Here is a 14,529-nt window from a genome sequence, read left to right as displayed (position 1 = left end):
AATTCCGTCGTTAAGTTGCTACTACTATGCTCCGGCGACGAGATTTACAACGGCTTAGCTACGGATATTTACGTCGCTAAATATAGCGACGGACATGACCGTCGCTACCGTCCGTCGTTAATATAACGACGGAAATTATCCGTCACTATTCTTTTGTTATTATTTGACTTTAATTTAATTTAACTACAACTTAGTGACAGAAATATGCGTCGCTAAATTTAACTACGGATTTTTCAGTTGCTATTTCGTTACATTACTACCATATTTATCCGTCCCTAAATTTTGAAAATTAATAAAACAATTATACCCACTAATTAATATCAGAAACATGCATTAAGCCTATAATATAGTACTTGAATAATATAATTATAAAATATACTATAAGCATTCAAAGTGAATAGCAACAACAAAAGTGTTGTAGTATAATGTTACATCATTAGAACAGTACCAAATATATTAATAAACATAATCAAATCATCTCCTAAGGTTTCATCATTTGAATTAGCCGAATGTTGAGCTTGAGTGCTTGGATTGGATAACATGCCATTGCGACGCAACTCTTCCATCAAACTTGCAATTTGAGCTTGCATTTGAACCTGCATTTGAGTTCTTTCTTCTTCTCTTCTCTTTTGATGATGAATAATAATTATCCTCTGCAACTTAAACACGTTCGGGTTCCTGCAGATTCAAGTAAATAATTGAGTCTGCAAAATATTCAAGTAAATAATCATACTCTCATATCATCGGATCCAGATATCAGAAGTGACTGTCATATATCAATCCATTATTATCATCATCATCTAAGAAGTGAAACCAACCAATGTGTTCCAGTTATAAGAAATTTATTAAATACATTCATATATATAAGCTTTATTCTTTTTGAGCATTCTTCCAGTAAAGTTGACACCACTGTTCTTTTTGAAGGTGTGCAAACTAATGAAGAGAATCAGACAAAAACCAAAACAGATCCCCTCTTAAATCTCTCTTTCTACCCAAAGCCTAAAGCCCCACACTACACCAACCATCTATTCCATTCAATTTTCTCAATCCCAATAATTTTATTCTTCTATATCAAATAACATAATTTGAATTCCATACTTTATTCTCACATTATTCTTTTTCTACTTTTTCTCCTAATTCCTTCCCTCTAACCATAATTCTTATACTTAGCTATCTCTGTCACGTCAACTAGATTTGAAGTGTCATGTCACTAATATTTTATAATGTAATCATTTTAAGAAAATTTAAATATGTTGTGAAACAGAATGACAGCACATGAAACAGTTTCTCATCACAATACATTGCATATTCAAGTAAAACTGTAAAAGAAGAAGTAAAAGAAAAAAAGAAAAGGCAAAATTCACCAAATTATCATGTCTGTGCAGAAGATTGTCATTCGTTTTAAAGGATAAGGTGCACTGAGAATGCAGATCAAAATTTCTCAGTATATAGGTAATAGGACTATATGTCCAGTCCAAGCTTCTTTACAAAGGCATTTTGTTATACCCTACTATCAGTCAGATTCGATACACATTATCGTTTCAATTCCAATGTTTGAACCAAATGCCACTGAGATGTTTCAAACATATCCACTAAAATCTGCAAGTAATAGTAGTGGAACAAAAGAAGTACAAATTAGGAATTAGGATGAGTCTACTTTCATCATATCAGGATTCAGGCATTAAGACAATAATAGACTGATGATTGATTAGCAAGCAGCTAGCTAGCACTAATTAGGGCCAGTTCAGAAACTTATAACCTTGAAGAGAAGGTGGCAAAAAATTCTGGGATGAATTAGGATTGTCAGGTGTATAAATATATGATGGATTGGAGGATATAATTGCTGCATGTGAAAGCTAAAAACAATGAGCTTAAGATACATAATTATAGCTACACAATCTCATAAGGATTGAGATGTGGACCAACAACAAATAAATTAGTAACACTTCAATAATTGATAAAATCACAAGAAGGATAGTAACTGGATGTTTGATAGATATTAATTAAGTATTCGGCATATGATAATGCTCTTTTTGATAGATTCGGGAAAGAAAACACTTATAAGCTAGGACTTTAAAATTATGAAACATGCTGCAGGCGAGGCAGCGTAGCAGCGACAAGAGCAACAACCTATCAGAGGGGAAGTAAATACCTACAGATGTAAAGATAGTAGAAAAAGAAGCAAAGGGGTCCGGGGGCTTCTTTAGTGGCTTCATCATCTATCTATCCACAGATTCTACATTATTCTGTATCAGTTTAATATATTACTTTTAAGAGTACTAAAGCCAAATGATCACCCCTTTACCATGCAAATAGTATATCCACTATCAAATTATTAAAATATTGAAGTATATTTAATAATTAAATTTAACAGTGGGCATATGATGAAAATTCAGTAACTTAATAATGTAATTTGAACCTTTTATGCAATGAAACTTGGTGGACAATAGCTGAAAAACATGTTTAGATGGAAAAGTACCAACTTCCAAACTATAAAGGTGAAGTACCAAAAAAGGATAAAACTATATATAGAAGACAAACTGCAAAAAGCCCTAAAAAATTTTACCTGAGTTCTATAACCAGAATAAAATTAAAGCTAATCATAAAACTAAATTTTCTAAGTACCTGAAATGAGCAGATGAGTACCCTCGATAGAAAACCAACTTTTTCTGTTTCAGATGTTCATCGATCCAACTTGCCCAAGTCTTCAAGGCTCTTCTATAAGCTTCAACTGCATCAAATTTGGGGTAAATATACTCACCCTCCTTATAGTAATTTTTCCACATTTTTTTTTGTAATATATTACCTTCCTTGTTGCATATCACTCTTTGATTACTAACAATTTACTTTTTTTTTTTTTTTTAAACTGTGCATTTATTTCATCAAAAGCAAAACGTCTACAAACATACGCCATATCCCCAAAAGTGGGCTATGGCTCAAATAATGTCTAGGCCATTTTCGGACAACTCAAGAACATATATACTATGGGGTGGCCCGAAAGTGACCACCCCACATAAAGTACTAAGAGCTCCCAGCTCATCAAACTAGAGCATATCAAACTCAAAGGCCCAAAGGCTAACTCATCAAAGGGATCCCCGGGTAGATTCTAGCCTTAAGGACTCAAACCTCTCCAATCATTCCCTTTCTTGATCTAAAATAGGCTCCACGTCCCACACAAGTGATGGGAACGATGCCTAAGCTCTAGGATCCAATCTACCCCCTATCCTTAAGTCAAAGACCCATTCCCACCGGCACGGCGTACCGTGTTTTAGCCCGGGGAAACTTTGCCGGTCCCAGCTTAAGCGATAGTTCTCACCTCGTCCACCCTCATGCCCAAGACCACCCTCCTCGGCATAGCGTACTATGTTTTGCCCAGGGGAGCTTTTGAGGTCCCGACATGAGCAATGGCTTCCTCCCCACCACCCTTAGGCCCAAGGCCAACTCTCACGCCATAGCGTACCGTGTTTTAAGTCCGGGGAGCTTTTGAGGTCCCGACATGAGCAATGGCTTCCTCCCCACCACCCTTAGGCCCAAGGCCAACTCTCACGGCATAGCGTACTATGTTTTGCCCAGGGGAGCTTTTGAGGTCCCGACATGAGCAATGGCTTCCTCCCCACCACCCTTAGGCCCAAGGCCAACTCTCACGGCATGGCGTACCGTGTTTTAAGTCCGGGGAGTCTTTATGACCCCGACCTAAGCAATGGTTTCCTCCAACTCTCCCCACTCCTTTTCATTTTTCCTTTTTTTTTTCTCTCTTTTTTCTTTTTTCTCTTTTCTCTCTCTTTTTTCTTTTTTCAAGCTTTCTCGTTATCACCCCCTCATCCACCCTCTCATTTCTTTTTTCTTCATTCATACACTTCTTTTATCTTTTTCTTTATGTTCCAACTCCTATGGATCCACCCAAGCTAAAGACACTCCCAACTCCAGGTGTGTGCTGTACTCGGAGCCTACCAAGACCCCCCATTCCAGAACACATTCCAGAATGAACCCTTAAGGCTAAAACCTACTCAAGAATCCCTTCTAGGGTGGCTTTTTACCCATCAAGCAAGATTACAATTGAGCCGGGAGCTCTTAAACTAAAGCTCAAGAGTCTTCATCTTCATCTTTAGCTCTCCTCCTACCTGCAAAACATATAAGTGGCTTCATCTCTACACAAGTGTAGCTCCACCAAACAAAATCTGCACAGTATTTACTGCCAGTACCCTGAACAAGCTGATGCTCTCAGAAACTGCCCAACTAGCAGTCCATCATTGGGCCAACGGGAGAATGGATCTCAGCTATCTAGCTTCATAGACCCATTCTCCCAAGCACATATCAAAACCCATGCAAACTCAGCAGAATCAATCTCAGCCACTAAGGCATCACAGATCAATTCCCCAAGGTCTGTTCTCCCTCAGGGCTTCCCAGACTAGCAAATCCTTCACTGGGGCGGTGTGTAAACTATCTCAGCTTGCAGGTCAGCTGCCTAGCTTCATCCCTGCAAGCTGATCTGCTAAGTAGATCAGTGGGCAGAAGGAGCCTCAGCATTAAGCTTCATAGGCCCCTCCCCCCTCATAATTCCACAGCTAATAGAACCAGCCCCAGCTTTCCAGCTTCCTTAGCAAGTTCCACCAACTCTAGCTTACCCCTCTAGGCTGCCCAAACAAGCCACCCTGTCCTTGGAGTACAAATGTAGCTCATTTATCTAGTCCCCCAGGCCTGGCTCAAAGCCCCCTAAGCAGAATGTGCCTCAGCTATGCTTCATGGACTAATTCCCTAACGGCACGTTTGGTTCACGGAATGAATTTGGAGGGAATAGGAATGTTATTCCACATGGAATGGAATAGGTAAGGAATAGAATATGAATTGTATTCCGTTGTTTGGTTGGCTGAAGGAATAGACTTTAGTAATTGTATTCCAGTGTTTGGTTGGTTAATGGAATAGAAACGGAATAGGTTTTAAAGACATAAATACCCTTATACATAATAATAATAATAATAATAATAATAATAATAATGAATATGATTATGATATACTGAATGTTATATATATATATATATATATATATATATATATATATATATATATATATATATATATATATATATATTTATTTATTTATTTATTTATTTATATTTATATTTGTATTTATATATATGTATATGTATGTGTGTGTGTGAGAGAGAGAGAATAACAATAACAATAACAATAATAATAATAATAATAATAATAATAATAATAATTATTATTATTATTATTATTATTATTATTATTATTATTATTATTATTATTATTATTATTATACAAATACATATTTATTTTTATATTTATTTTCTCACTTATCCCACATCGGTTGGAGAAGTAAGGAATGGAGCCTTGAGGCTCCTATAAAAGGAGCCTGAAGGCTCCATAATTTCAATTGCAATGCCCATCCGCTAGGCAAGCTTGCAATGCCCATCCGCTAGGCATGCAGATGAGCAGATTACTTAATTAGGAGCTAAGGCTCCATAATTAAGGAGTCTTATACAGTTAATTATATATATATATATACACACACACACACACACACACACACACACATTTTGTAGCGTTTGCAATTGGCATTTTAAGAAAAGAAAAGTAATTTCTCAAAACACCAGCCGTGACAGTTTATTATATATATATATATATATATATATATATATATATATATATATATATATATATATATATATATATATATATATATATATATTTATTTATTTATTTATTTATTTATTGAAAGATTGATGGATAAAAATTATAATTAATTAAATATATACATTTATATAATACACTATATTTATTAAATAAATATAAATATTATATAATGTGCAAAGGGTATTTTTGGTATTTGTGATATAAAAGCTATTCCCAAGGGCATGGGAATAGCTAATACCAAGGCCCCCCTAGGAATGGCTATTCCCCATGCGAATAGCCATTGGCAAAATGATCCAATGGCAAAATGATCCAACCAAACGATGGAATAGGTCTATTCCAAGGAATGTTATTCCATTCCTGACCTATTCCATGAACCAAACATGCCATTAGGCCTTTGTCCAAACCAGAATGGTGCATTATCTTTGCAGGTCCCAGAACATAACATTCTTCCAATGCAACACATCTTCATTAGAGTGTTCCCTAGGATCTGATGTATGTTTCTAGTATCTCTTTTTTTTTTTTTAATAAATGCTGGGCTAACCTCTCCTTCCTTATCACCCCCTCATCTTCATCAATGATTCCTCTTTTTCCACTCCTCAATTCAATTGTCTCATCCTCCTCAAACATCAGGTGGGCCCTAGATATCCCTTCAGCATCTGCTCCAGTAAAAGCAGAAGCCTCATCAGGCCAAAATTGTTTCCAGAGATTAGTGAAATTGTCAGGCTTTCCCTAACCCCCAAAACACCCCCCTTTCTCACCTCAAACCCTGCCTTTTTCCACCCTCATCACCCTCTCATTGACTCCACCCCAGCCAGTGATGCCAATCCAAAGTGCAGCACTCACTGGGCCACCTCCATCCACTTATCCACAGCCATCAATACCAGGCACCAACACAAAGTGGAGAACTCCTTCAAGAGCTAAGACTCTTCTTAACCCCCTAGGGAGCCCACCATTCTTCCAGAAGACCAAATTGTTACCAGCACAGCACCTTAAGAGGCAACCTGCAACACGGTTAACTCTCTCAGTGCATCTACTGCATCTGACATTAGGCCATTCTTCAAGGAACTCCCACCCACCATCACCCCAGCTATCAGATTCCAGGCACACAGAAGCTATCTTTTTCCTTCTGCACCAAGCCCAGCAGTCTTGGAGCATTTCTCTAACCAAAATCCTGATGTCTCCACCTTCTTGCTTTGAATAGATCCCAGCAGAGCAGAACCTGCCCCTTGAGTTCCTTGTGAAGAAAGCACAGGCCCCTTCATCCCAGTCCACTGCCCAATTTATTTTAACTTCTCTAGTCCTAGGCCTGCACCAGCAAGTCTTCTGCACAATTCTGCTACATCCAAACTCTTCTGCCTTCTGCATAATAAACTTCCAGTTTGGAGGGAATGGATCCCATAATGGCCATTTCCTTTGTATACAATCTGATACATCCTTAACCACTTTGTAGATCACTCTTGCAGCTGATGATCTCCCCCCTCCATATTTGCAGCTTGTGTAATTCACCCACAATTCCCAGAGAATTAACATAGGGAGTCTTGCAGCTATAAATTTCAGCAGTCTGTTCTTTATCTTGGCCATCCACCAGTCATAGAAAACGTGTCTCTCACTTCTCACTGGAATGCTCAAATCCATAGACCTAGAGAAATAGTCCCAAACCTGCCTTGTTGTCTCCCCTACTCCAAAAATGTGTTGCAATGTGTCACACCCAGGATTTATACAGCATGTGCATTTTGACACAGTTTGATATCCCATAGTTCTTAACACATCATTTACTGGCAACTTCCTTTTAAATACCCTCCATGACAAGAATGCCATCTTCCATGGAACCCCTTTGCACCAAATCTTCTTGCTCCATAATGCCCCTGTGCCAGCAATCCTTCTGTGTCTTGCCATCCCCTTTGCAGATTTGAGAGTGAACCCAGCTCCAGTAGGCTCTCATATTGCCTTGTCTTTCCTATCTTGTACCAAGTAAATTCCTTGACCTACAGTCTGATCCTGAATGCCCACCTTCCTTACATCCAAGGCTCCATTCTCCAGGCAATCCTTTAATACTTCTTTGACCTTCCTTTTTCCCCTAATATTCAAAATGTTTGCTATGGCTCCTCTCCCTGACCAATTATCCCACAACACATTCAAATCCCCTTCACCAATTTTCCACTCTATTTGAGGTTTTGCTTTCTCTCTTGCTTCAACTATCCTCCTCCAAATATGTGAGTCTTTGTATCGCCATCCCCGCACAACTGGGTGAAATCCAGCACAGTATTTTGCCATGAGAAATTGGCTCCATACTGTGCCCCCTCCTCTAAATCTCCACCAAAGTTTCATGCCTGCTGCTTCCACCATCTCCCCTATATCAGTAAATCCCACTCCTCCTTCCTCATAAGGCTGAGCTAGGGTCTTCCATGAGCTCCAATGATGTTTCTTTTTCCCTTCCTGTTTTCCCAAAAACAAGTCAGCAAACAGCTTCTCCAACGGCTTCACCACAGCCTTAGGGGGATTAATTGCATAGAAAATATGTGCTGGTAGAGCCTGTAGTACACTTTTGACCAATACATCCTTGCCTCTCTAGGATAGAAGTCTTGCATGCCAACCATTGCACTTGGCAGCCACCTTGTCAATCAGGCCAGAAAAGAGCCTGATCCTCTTCCTTCCTTCATATACTGGGCACCCTAAATATGTGAAGGGAAATTCTTTCTATTGGCACCCAGTTATATCCCTTATTTTCTCAATTGTCTCCTGAGATGCCCTTCAATGTAAATAGAAGGCACTTTTGCTTTTATTGATCAACTGGCTTGATTGACCTTCATACTTCCCCAACACCTCCATCACCATTTCAATACCTCCATCCTTCCCTGAGGTGAACACCACCATATCATCTATAAAGGCCAAGTGTGTGACCTGTGGCCCTCTAGCTGGTTGTGTAAACAGTGCCCTCCTCTGACTTAACAATCTGGACAATAGCTCAGCTGCTAAGATAAACAAACTGGGAGACAAAGGGTCTCCCTGTCTCAAACCCCTTGAGGAATGAAAGAAGCCCTTTGCCTCCCCATTGATAATAACAGAATACCATATATTGTTAATGGTGTTGTTCACCAACTCAGTCCATTTTTTGCAAAAACCCAATTTTTCAAGAACAATTTCAATGCATCCCCAATCCAATCTGTCATAAGCTTTGGTCATGTCTAGCTTTAGAACAACATCCTCATTCAAGGGTGTCATTCCATGGCAGACCTCTTGGGCCAAAAGGATATTATCAGTAATGTTTTTCTCTTTCACAAAGCCCGATTGGACTGGGGATATGATCCTAGTCAACACACCTGCCAGTCTTTGAACCATGATTTTTGTTATGATCTTACTACAGAAATTACTCAGGCTTATTGGCCTAAACTCATTAAAACTGGCAGGGTTTGGGATCTTTGGAACAAGCACAATTGATGTGCCGGTAATGGCTCTTGTGAGACTTTTACCAGCAAAGAAGGCACTTACCAGGTTGCTTAAGTCTTGCTTGATTATTCCCCAACAGATTTGATAAAAGTCTCCTCCAAAACCATCAGGGCCAGCTGCACTATTGGGGTTCATGCTAAATACCCTGGCCCTGATCTCCTCCTGTGATGGCTCTGCTACCAGCATCTGATTCTCAGCTTCAGTAACACCTGCATGCAAACAATCAATGATAGATAGATCTCTCTCTATAGGTTCCGCAGAATAGAACCTGTGGAAGAAATCCACAGCCAGTTCTGCTATTTGGTTCTGATTTTCAACCCACTCTCCCTCATCATTTTTCACCTTGTGAATCATCTGTCTAACCCTTCTTTCGTTAACTAAACCATGGAAGTATTTGGAGTTTCTTTCACCCTCCACCACCCATTGTGTGTGGGACTTCTGCTGCCAAAATCCCTCCTCAATTCTCACCTGCCTCTGTAGCTTAGCTTGAGCCAGTTTGTACTAAGTGAGATTCTCATCAGAGGGATTAGACTGCAAATTCCCCTCAGAAACTCTTACACTCTCCTCCAACTCCTTAATTTTTTCAAAGATGTTCCCAAATACTTCCCAATTCCAATTTTTAAGCACCCCCTTCAATCTTTTCAATTTTGTCATGAAGGTGTACATTGCATTACCCTCAACCTCCCCTTCCCAAGATCTTTGCACCACCCCCAAGAATTATTCATGCTCCCCCCAAACATTCAAAAAGGAGAAAGGTTTCCTCCCCACACTGATGCAAGGGTTCAGATCCACCACCAAAGGAGAGTGGTCTAATGTAGCTTTAGAAAGGTGATGCACATAAGTTTTCAATTGCTCCTCCCAGTTCTCATTAACTAAAACTCTATCCAACCTCTCCCACACAGCCTGACTCCCTCTCCTACCATTCCACCAAGTAAAATCATTCCCATAGTACACTGATTCTCTCAATCTTGAACTATCTATACAATTTTGAAACTCTCTGCTTTTTGCCTTATTGTAAGGCTGCCCTCCCTTCTTCTCCTCACCCCTCAAAATGCAATTGAAATCCCCCATGATGGCCCATCTTCCATCCCCCACTTCCCTTGCAGCCATGGCCTCTATTAGGTCCCATAACTCCTGCCTAACTCTCCTCTCACAACTAGCATACACCACTGAGAGCATCAGATTTCCTATTACCGGCAAAGTGACTCTCATGCTCACAATCTGATACCCATGTCCCAGGGGTCAACTGAGACATCTATCCTAGAAAACCCAAATTTTTGCTGTGCCACTACACCTATTCTCAAAGCCTAGTGAGACAGAAAACTGTCCCAAATGTGATAAATCCTTGAATGGTTCAAGTAGGCACAAGATTTTTGGTTTAAACTGTCTCACCAAGTTTCTAACTCTATGAAGGGAGCCTTGGGAGGCAACTTCCCTCACATTCCAACAAATGAACTTCATTTAACAATCAGAGATGGAGGCCCCACCCCCCTTTGTTTTTGCCATCTTAGCCTTTTGGGCCCTGGTTTTCACACTCATCCCTCTCCCCTTGTCAAGTTTCTTTGCTGGTGAATTATGAGACTCCATCATCTTTTTATCAAAATCCATCTCCACCTCAGATTTCCTGGCCCGTTCCTCTATCTCAGCTTCAGTTACCTCCTCCTCATTCCTTCCCTTATCTGTCTCATAGGCTGTCTCAGTTTCTCCTTTGTCCACTAAAGTACCCCTCTCAACTCCTCCTCCCTCAGTCTCATAGGCAGTTTCTGTTCCCCCCATCATAACCTGACCCTTCCCCAAATGGATGCTCTGGCTCTTTTTCCTTCTCCATGTCAGATTCCTTCTCAAGCTCAGATTCTCTAAATCCCCCCCCCCCCCCCCCTCACTCTCATATTGCCTTTCATATATATGAATTCCATAGCTAAACCTACCCCCTCTACCTCCCCCTCCTCCTCTTTCCAACTTAGCTAAACTTACTGGTGTCCTTCCCTCATAAATGTTTCTCTCCTAGGTTTTTTCCAGGGGATCCTGAAATCCAGTAGCCCTGCCCTCATGTTGCTCCTCCTTATCCCCTTCCACTAAGATACCTTTTCCTTTATCTATAGCATTCTTTTTGGCCTACAGTGACTTGGACTTATATTCATCCTCCTTCCTTTGATTTTTCCTTTGTTGCCCCTTCCCAGCATTTTGATTTTTGCCTCTCCAGTCTGATCTCATATGCTGCCACACATTATTCTCTCCACTAGGACCTGCATTGTTATTCACATTTCTCTTATTTCTACCTCCTTTACTGTCCCCTTCTTTTTCTTTTCTTCAGGCATTTTCCCTTCCATGTTCCTCTCAGATTTAGCCACTCTACACACCTCAATTGAATGCCCTTGTTTGAAGCATCTTGTGCAGTATTGTGGCACCCTTTCATACAGAATTCTTTGCAAGTATCCATCATCCTCATCCCCAGGGTCTTCAGAGAATCCAATAAATATCTCATGAACCAATGGCTTTAATAAGTTTATCTCTACCTTAACTCTGGCATAGCTTGGTCTTGTAAAGTGCAGTGTCCCATAATCAGAAGTTGTGCAGGTTCCAATAACTCTGGCATAGCTTGGCTTTACTATTGGTCTTGTTTGCCTTTACGCCTTCTTGCTTTATTTGTAGACTTGGCCACTTTTGGGCCTTGTCCTTCTTGTTTTATTTGTTGACTTGGTCACTTTAGGCCTTGTCCTTTCTTTTCTGGTGCCTTGGTCACTTTTGGGCCTTGGCGAGACTCTGTTCGGTTCCCGTTTTGTTTATAAATAAGATGAACCTTTTTTCAAAAAAAAAAAAAAAGTAGGTTCCAATAGGCTTGCAAATCTGTCTTAGAGCAACAGTTTTGAACAAATTTGCACTTAACATGGGCAGTCTAACCTACACTGGAGCCAAGCTAGATTCTCTCTCAGTACTGAACCCCAATACCCAACTAAATAACCTCATAGGGAATCCTCCTTCAACTGTGATCTGTTCTTTCAACAACATATTTATACAGTCCTCTTCATTGGAGAAAGAGAGTGTTACATGTCTAGGGTCTAACCACCCTATGCTCATGGTTCATTTCAACACAATTTTTACTGCAAAGAATTTCCTAAGGTTCTCCATAGTAGGCTTCCCCCATGAGAACTTGCCTACTAGCAGATGTTTCTCTATGGCATTCAGCTCTTTCACTTCTTTTTTCCAAAATCTAATGGCAGGGAATCCCCTGTGAATTCCCTGCACTTTCTCAGAGATGTCAATGTATGCATCATTATCCATAGCATTCCCAACCTTAGCTTGATTGCCTGCCACTGCAGAGGCAAAATTCATTGGCCCTGTAACAGGCTTTCCTATGTTCATAGCATTGCCAGTTCTCACATTTCCTCCCCTTTGCAAGGCAGCAGGCTTACCTTCTGGATTGAAGTTACCTCTGGCCTTAGAGGCATTTTCTCGAACAGGTAGAGGGTTAGGTTTACCTGCTACTTGTTTTGCTCCCAAGTTCTCTGATTCCTTCATCTTTGATGTCGATGGATCCCCAGAGCTCTTTAGCCCTTTCCCTTGTGCCTTTCCGTCCCCCACAGTCGGAATTTCACTCCCAGAAGCTATCTCCGTGTTCCCTTCATTCGCAATAGAGCTCGAGTTTCCTTCCTTCGCAGATTTCTCTATCTTAGCTTTGACCTCCCTTTCCGATGCTTGATGATGCGATCGAACGTATTGAATCGACTCTCTGTGGCCATCTTCCATCCTTCTTCCGACCTCAGCGTCATCAAGATAGTCCGATGGTGGTTGCGCGTCCAGGTTGTCTCCTAATGAATGCGAGACAGAGTTAGACTCCGGCGGTTTTGAGGCCATCGGGCCCTTCTCTTGTGACATTTGCCGGGGTGAAGGTCCCCCCGGACCTTCCCCTACCTTCTAGCTTTCGATCGCCGGCAAGAGGTTAACGATCGGACAAGATTCCGACGAGAATATGTGAAAAAATCTGATCAGATTTTCTAGGGTTTTTTATAGTGAGAAGGGAGAGGTTTCTAGTGGTTTCTAGTGAGAAGGGAGAGGTCTCAAACTAAAATCAATTGAATTCAGTTATTTGAACGATAAATTGATGCTTAGTTTAGTACCAAATAATGCTAACTAACAATTTACTTTGACATACTAAAACTTGATAAACTATCGATTTTGTTTAAATACCATACTTGTTTATTTGCTTGAACATGAAAGTTGGATTATTGTCCTAATTGATTTGTTTATAGACCGATCCAGGAATTGCATATTGTTGCTTAACTATTTGATCAAACGTGCGTTATTTGGATATCTGTTATTTGATAAAGTATTTTGGAACTTGTAATTGGTAATTTTATTCGACATATAATAGCTCACTTTTCCTAATCATAATTGACCAATTACATTGATAATTAACTTACTAATAGCTCGATAAGTACTTACATAAGTTTGCATGGAGGAAAATTGTGGGAGCGTAGCTTTAGTTAAGAAGGGGGAGAATGGGGTGTGTGATCCTTATGATATCTCATTGAATGTCTTCCGTGTTCCTTGTTAGTATAATGTGATTTCTTAAGATTTTCCATGCATTTAAGTCCTTTTGTTGTTCATATGAGTATGGAATGGTTTGGACTCAAAACTGTGCATTCTCAGCAGTTTCCCGAAGTAATTCCTTCTTCACCGTCACGTTCCAGTGGGGACTTGGCAGGAGGTCGACCACCCACCACGTGCCCACTGCCACATTCTAGTGGGGACTTGACAGGCGGTCGACCGCCCACCTCGCGCCCACTGGTACAATATGATTTCTTGACTTCTCATTCTATTGATCCATTGTGCATTTGTGTGTCTTCCTTAATACTTCTTATGTGTTTAACATGTAAATAACAATCAAATGCTTGAACATGAAAGACGAATTATTGAGACTTATTCTATTTCTAGAAATCTAAATCCACGGGTACATTGCGTATTATTTTTTGGCCCGTAAGGCAATCTGAGTGAGACCGGGAGAAATCTGAGGAACCTAAACCAAGTGGTCATCTAGAATTTATCCTTGGAAAAATATATTGCGTCCCCAAACTATCTTAAAACTATCCCTCTAGACTTTGGTCCATGTTGCATAATACACCACAAGCCTCCAATGCCTTGTTTATAACCCTTGACCACTAAGATAAGGACCCCCTAAACAAACATTTATACATAAATAGGTATATCACTACTATTCTGAATATATTCCCCTAAACTTCTATTATATATATATATATATATATATATATATATATATATATATATATATATATATATATATATATATATATATATACACGACCTAAAGTATGTAGTGAATCCCATTTACATTTGTATGCTACACTTACATGCAAATTATTATTATTATTATTATTATTATTATTATTATTATTATTATTATTA

General features: G+C 39.7%; 3 protein-coding genes across 4 annotated transcripts; all 3 read right to left on the bottom strand.

The window, feature by feature from the left end:
• Window positions 1–368: 368 nt before the first annotated feature.
• LOC109149029 lies at window positions 369–13,159 on the bottom strand. Of its 2 annotated transcripts, none has more exons than XM_019296655.1 (3): window positions 12,519–13,159; window positions 2,626–2,731; window positions 369–678 (listed from the first exon to the last, which is right to left on the bottom strand). In XM_019296655.1, exons 1-3 carry the CDS (start codon window positions 12,979–12,981, stop codon window positions 429–431), a joined length of 819 nt encoding a protein of 272 aa, XP_019152200.1. In that variant the 5' UTR covers window positions 12,982–13,159; the 3' UTR covers window positions 369–428. The 2 variants fall into 2 exon arrangements, with proteins under 2 accessions (XP_019152200.1, XP_019152201.1); XM_019296656.1 differs by having other exon boundaries at window positions 371–678; window positions 12,585–13,159.
• LOC109149028 lies at window positions 6,042–7,569 on the bottom strand. Its single transcript, XM_019296654.1, has 2 exons — window positions 6,524–7,569; window positions 6,042–6,127 (listed from the first exon to the last, which is right to left on the bottom strand). Exons 1-2 carry the CDS (start codon window positions 7,552–7,554, stop codon window positions 6,124–6,126), a joined length of 1,035 nt encoding a protein of 344 aa, XP_019152199.1. The 5' UTR covers window positions 7,555–7,569; the 3' UTR covers window positions 6,042–6,123.
• LOC109149031 lies at window positions 7,587–9,740 on the bottom strand. The gene is made up of 3 exons (XM_019296657.1): window positions 9,148–9,740; window positions 8,972–8,986; window positions 7,587–7,695 (listed from the first exon to the last, which is right to left on the bottom strand). Exons 1-3 carry the CDS (start codon window positions 9,457–9,459, stop codon window positions 7,597–7,599), a joined length of 426 nt encoding a protein of 141 aa, XP_019152202.1. The 5' UTR covers window positions 9,460–9,740; the 3' UTR covers window positions 7,587–7,596.
• Window positions 13,160–14,529: the final 1,370 nt, after the last annotated feature.

This window comes from Ipomoea nil, unplaced genomic scaffold (assembly GCF_001879475.1).
Source record: "Ipomoea nil cultivar Tokyo-kokei standard unplaced genomic scaffold, Asagao_1.1 scaffold2149, whole genome shotgun sequence".
Lineage (NCBI taxonomy): Eukaryota > Viridiplantae > Streptophyta > Magnoliopsida > Solanales > Convolvulaceae > Ipomoea > Ipomoea nil.
The sequence above is the reverse complement of the archived record's forward strand: the minus strand, read 5'-3'. Positions and strand labels throughout refer to the sequence as shown.

What these genes read in the sequence shown, in the direction of transcription:
- LOC109149028 (XM_019296654.1), bottom strand. Translation starts at nt 7,554, where the DNA reads ATGGCAAGACACAGAAGGATTGCTGGCACAGGGGCATTATGGAGCAAG.
- LOC109149031 (XM_019296657.1), bottom strand. Translation starts at nt 9,459, where the DNA reads ATGATTCACAAGGTGAAAAATGATGAGGGAGAGTGGGTTGAAAATCAG.
- LOC109149029 (XM_019296655.1), bottom strand. Translation starts at nt 12,981, where the DNA reads ATGTCACAAGAGAAGGGCCCGATGGCCTCAAAACCGCCGGAGTCTAAC. An exon ending in AGGTAACTTCAATCCAGAAG is followed by an intron (nt 2,732 to 12,518) that starts GTAAGCCTGCTG and finishes AATTTGATGCAG; the next exon opens with TTGAAGCTTATAGAAGAGCC. An exon ending in TACTCATCTGCTCATTTCAG is followed by an intron (nt 679 to 2,625) that starts GTACTTAGAAAA and finishes TTGAATCTGCAG; the next exon opens with GAACCCGAACGTGTTTAAGT.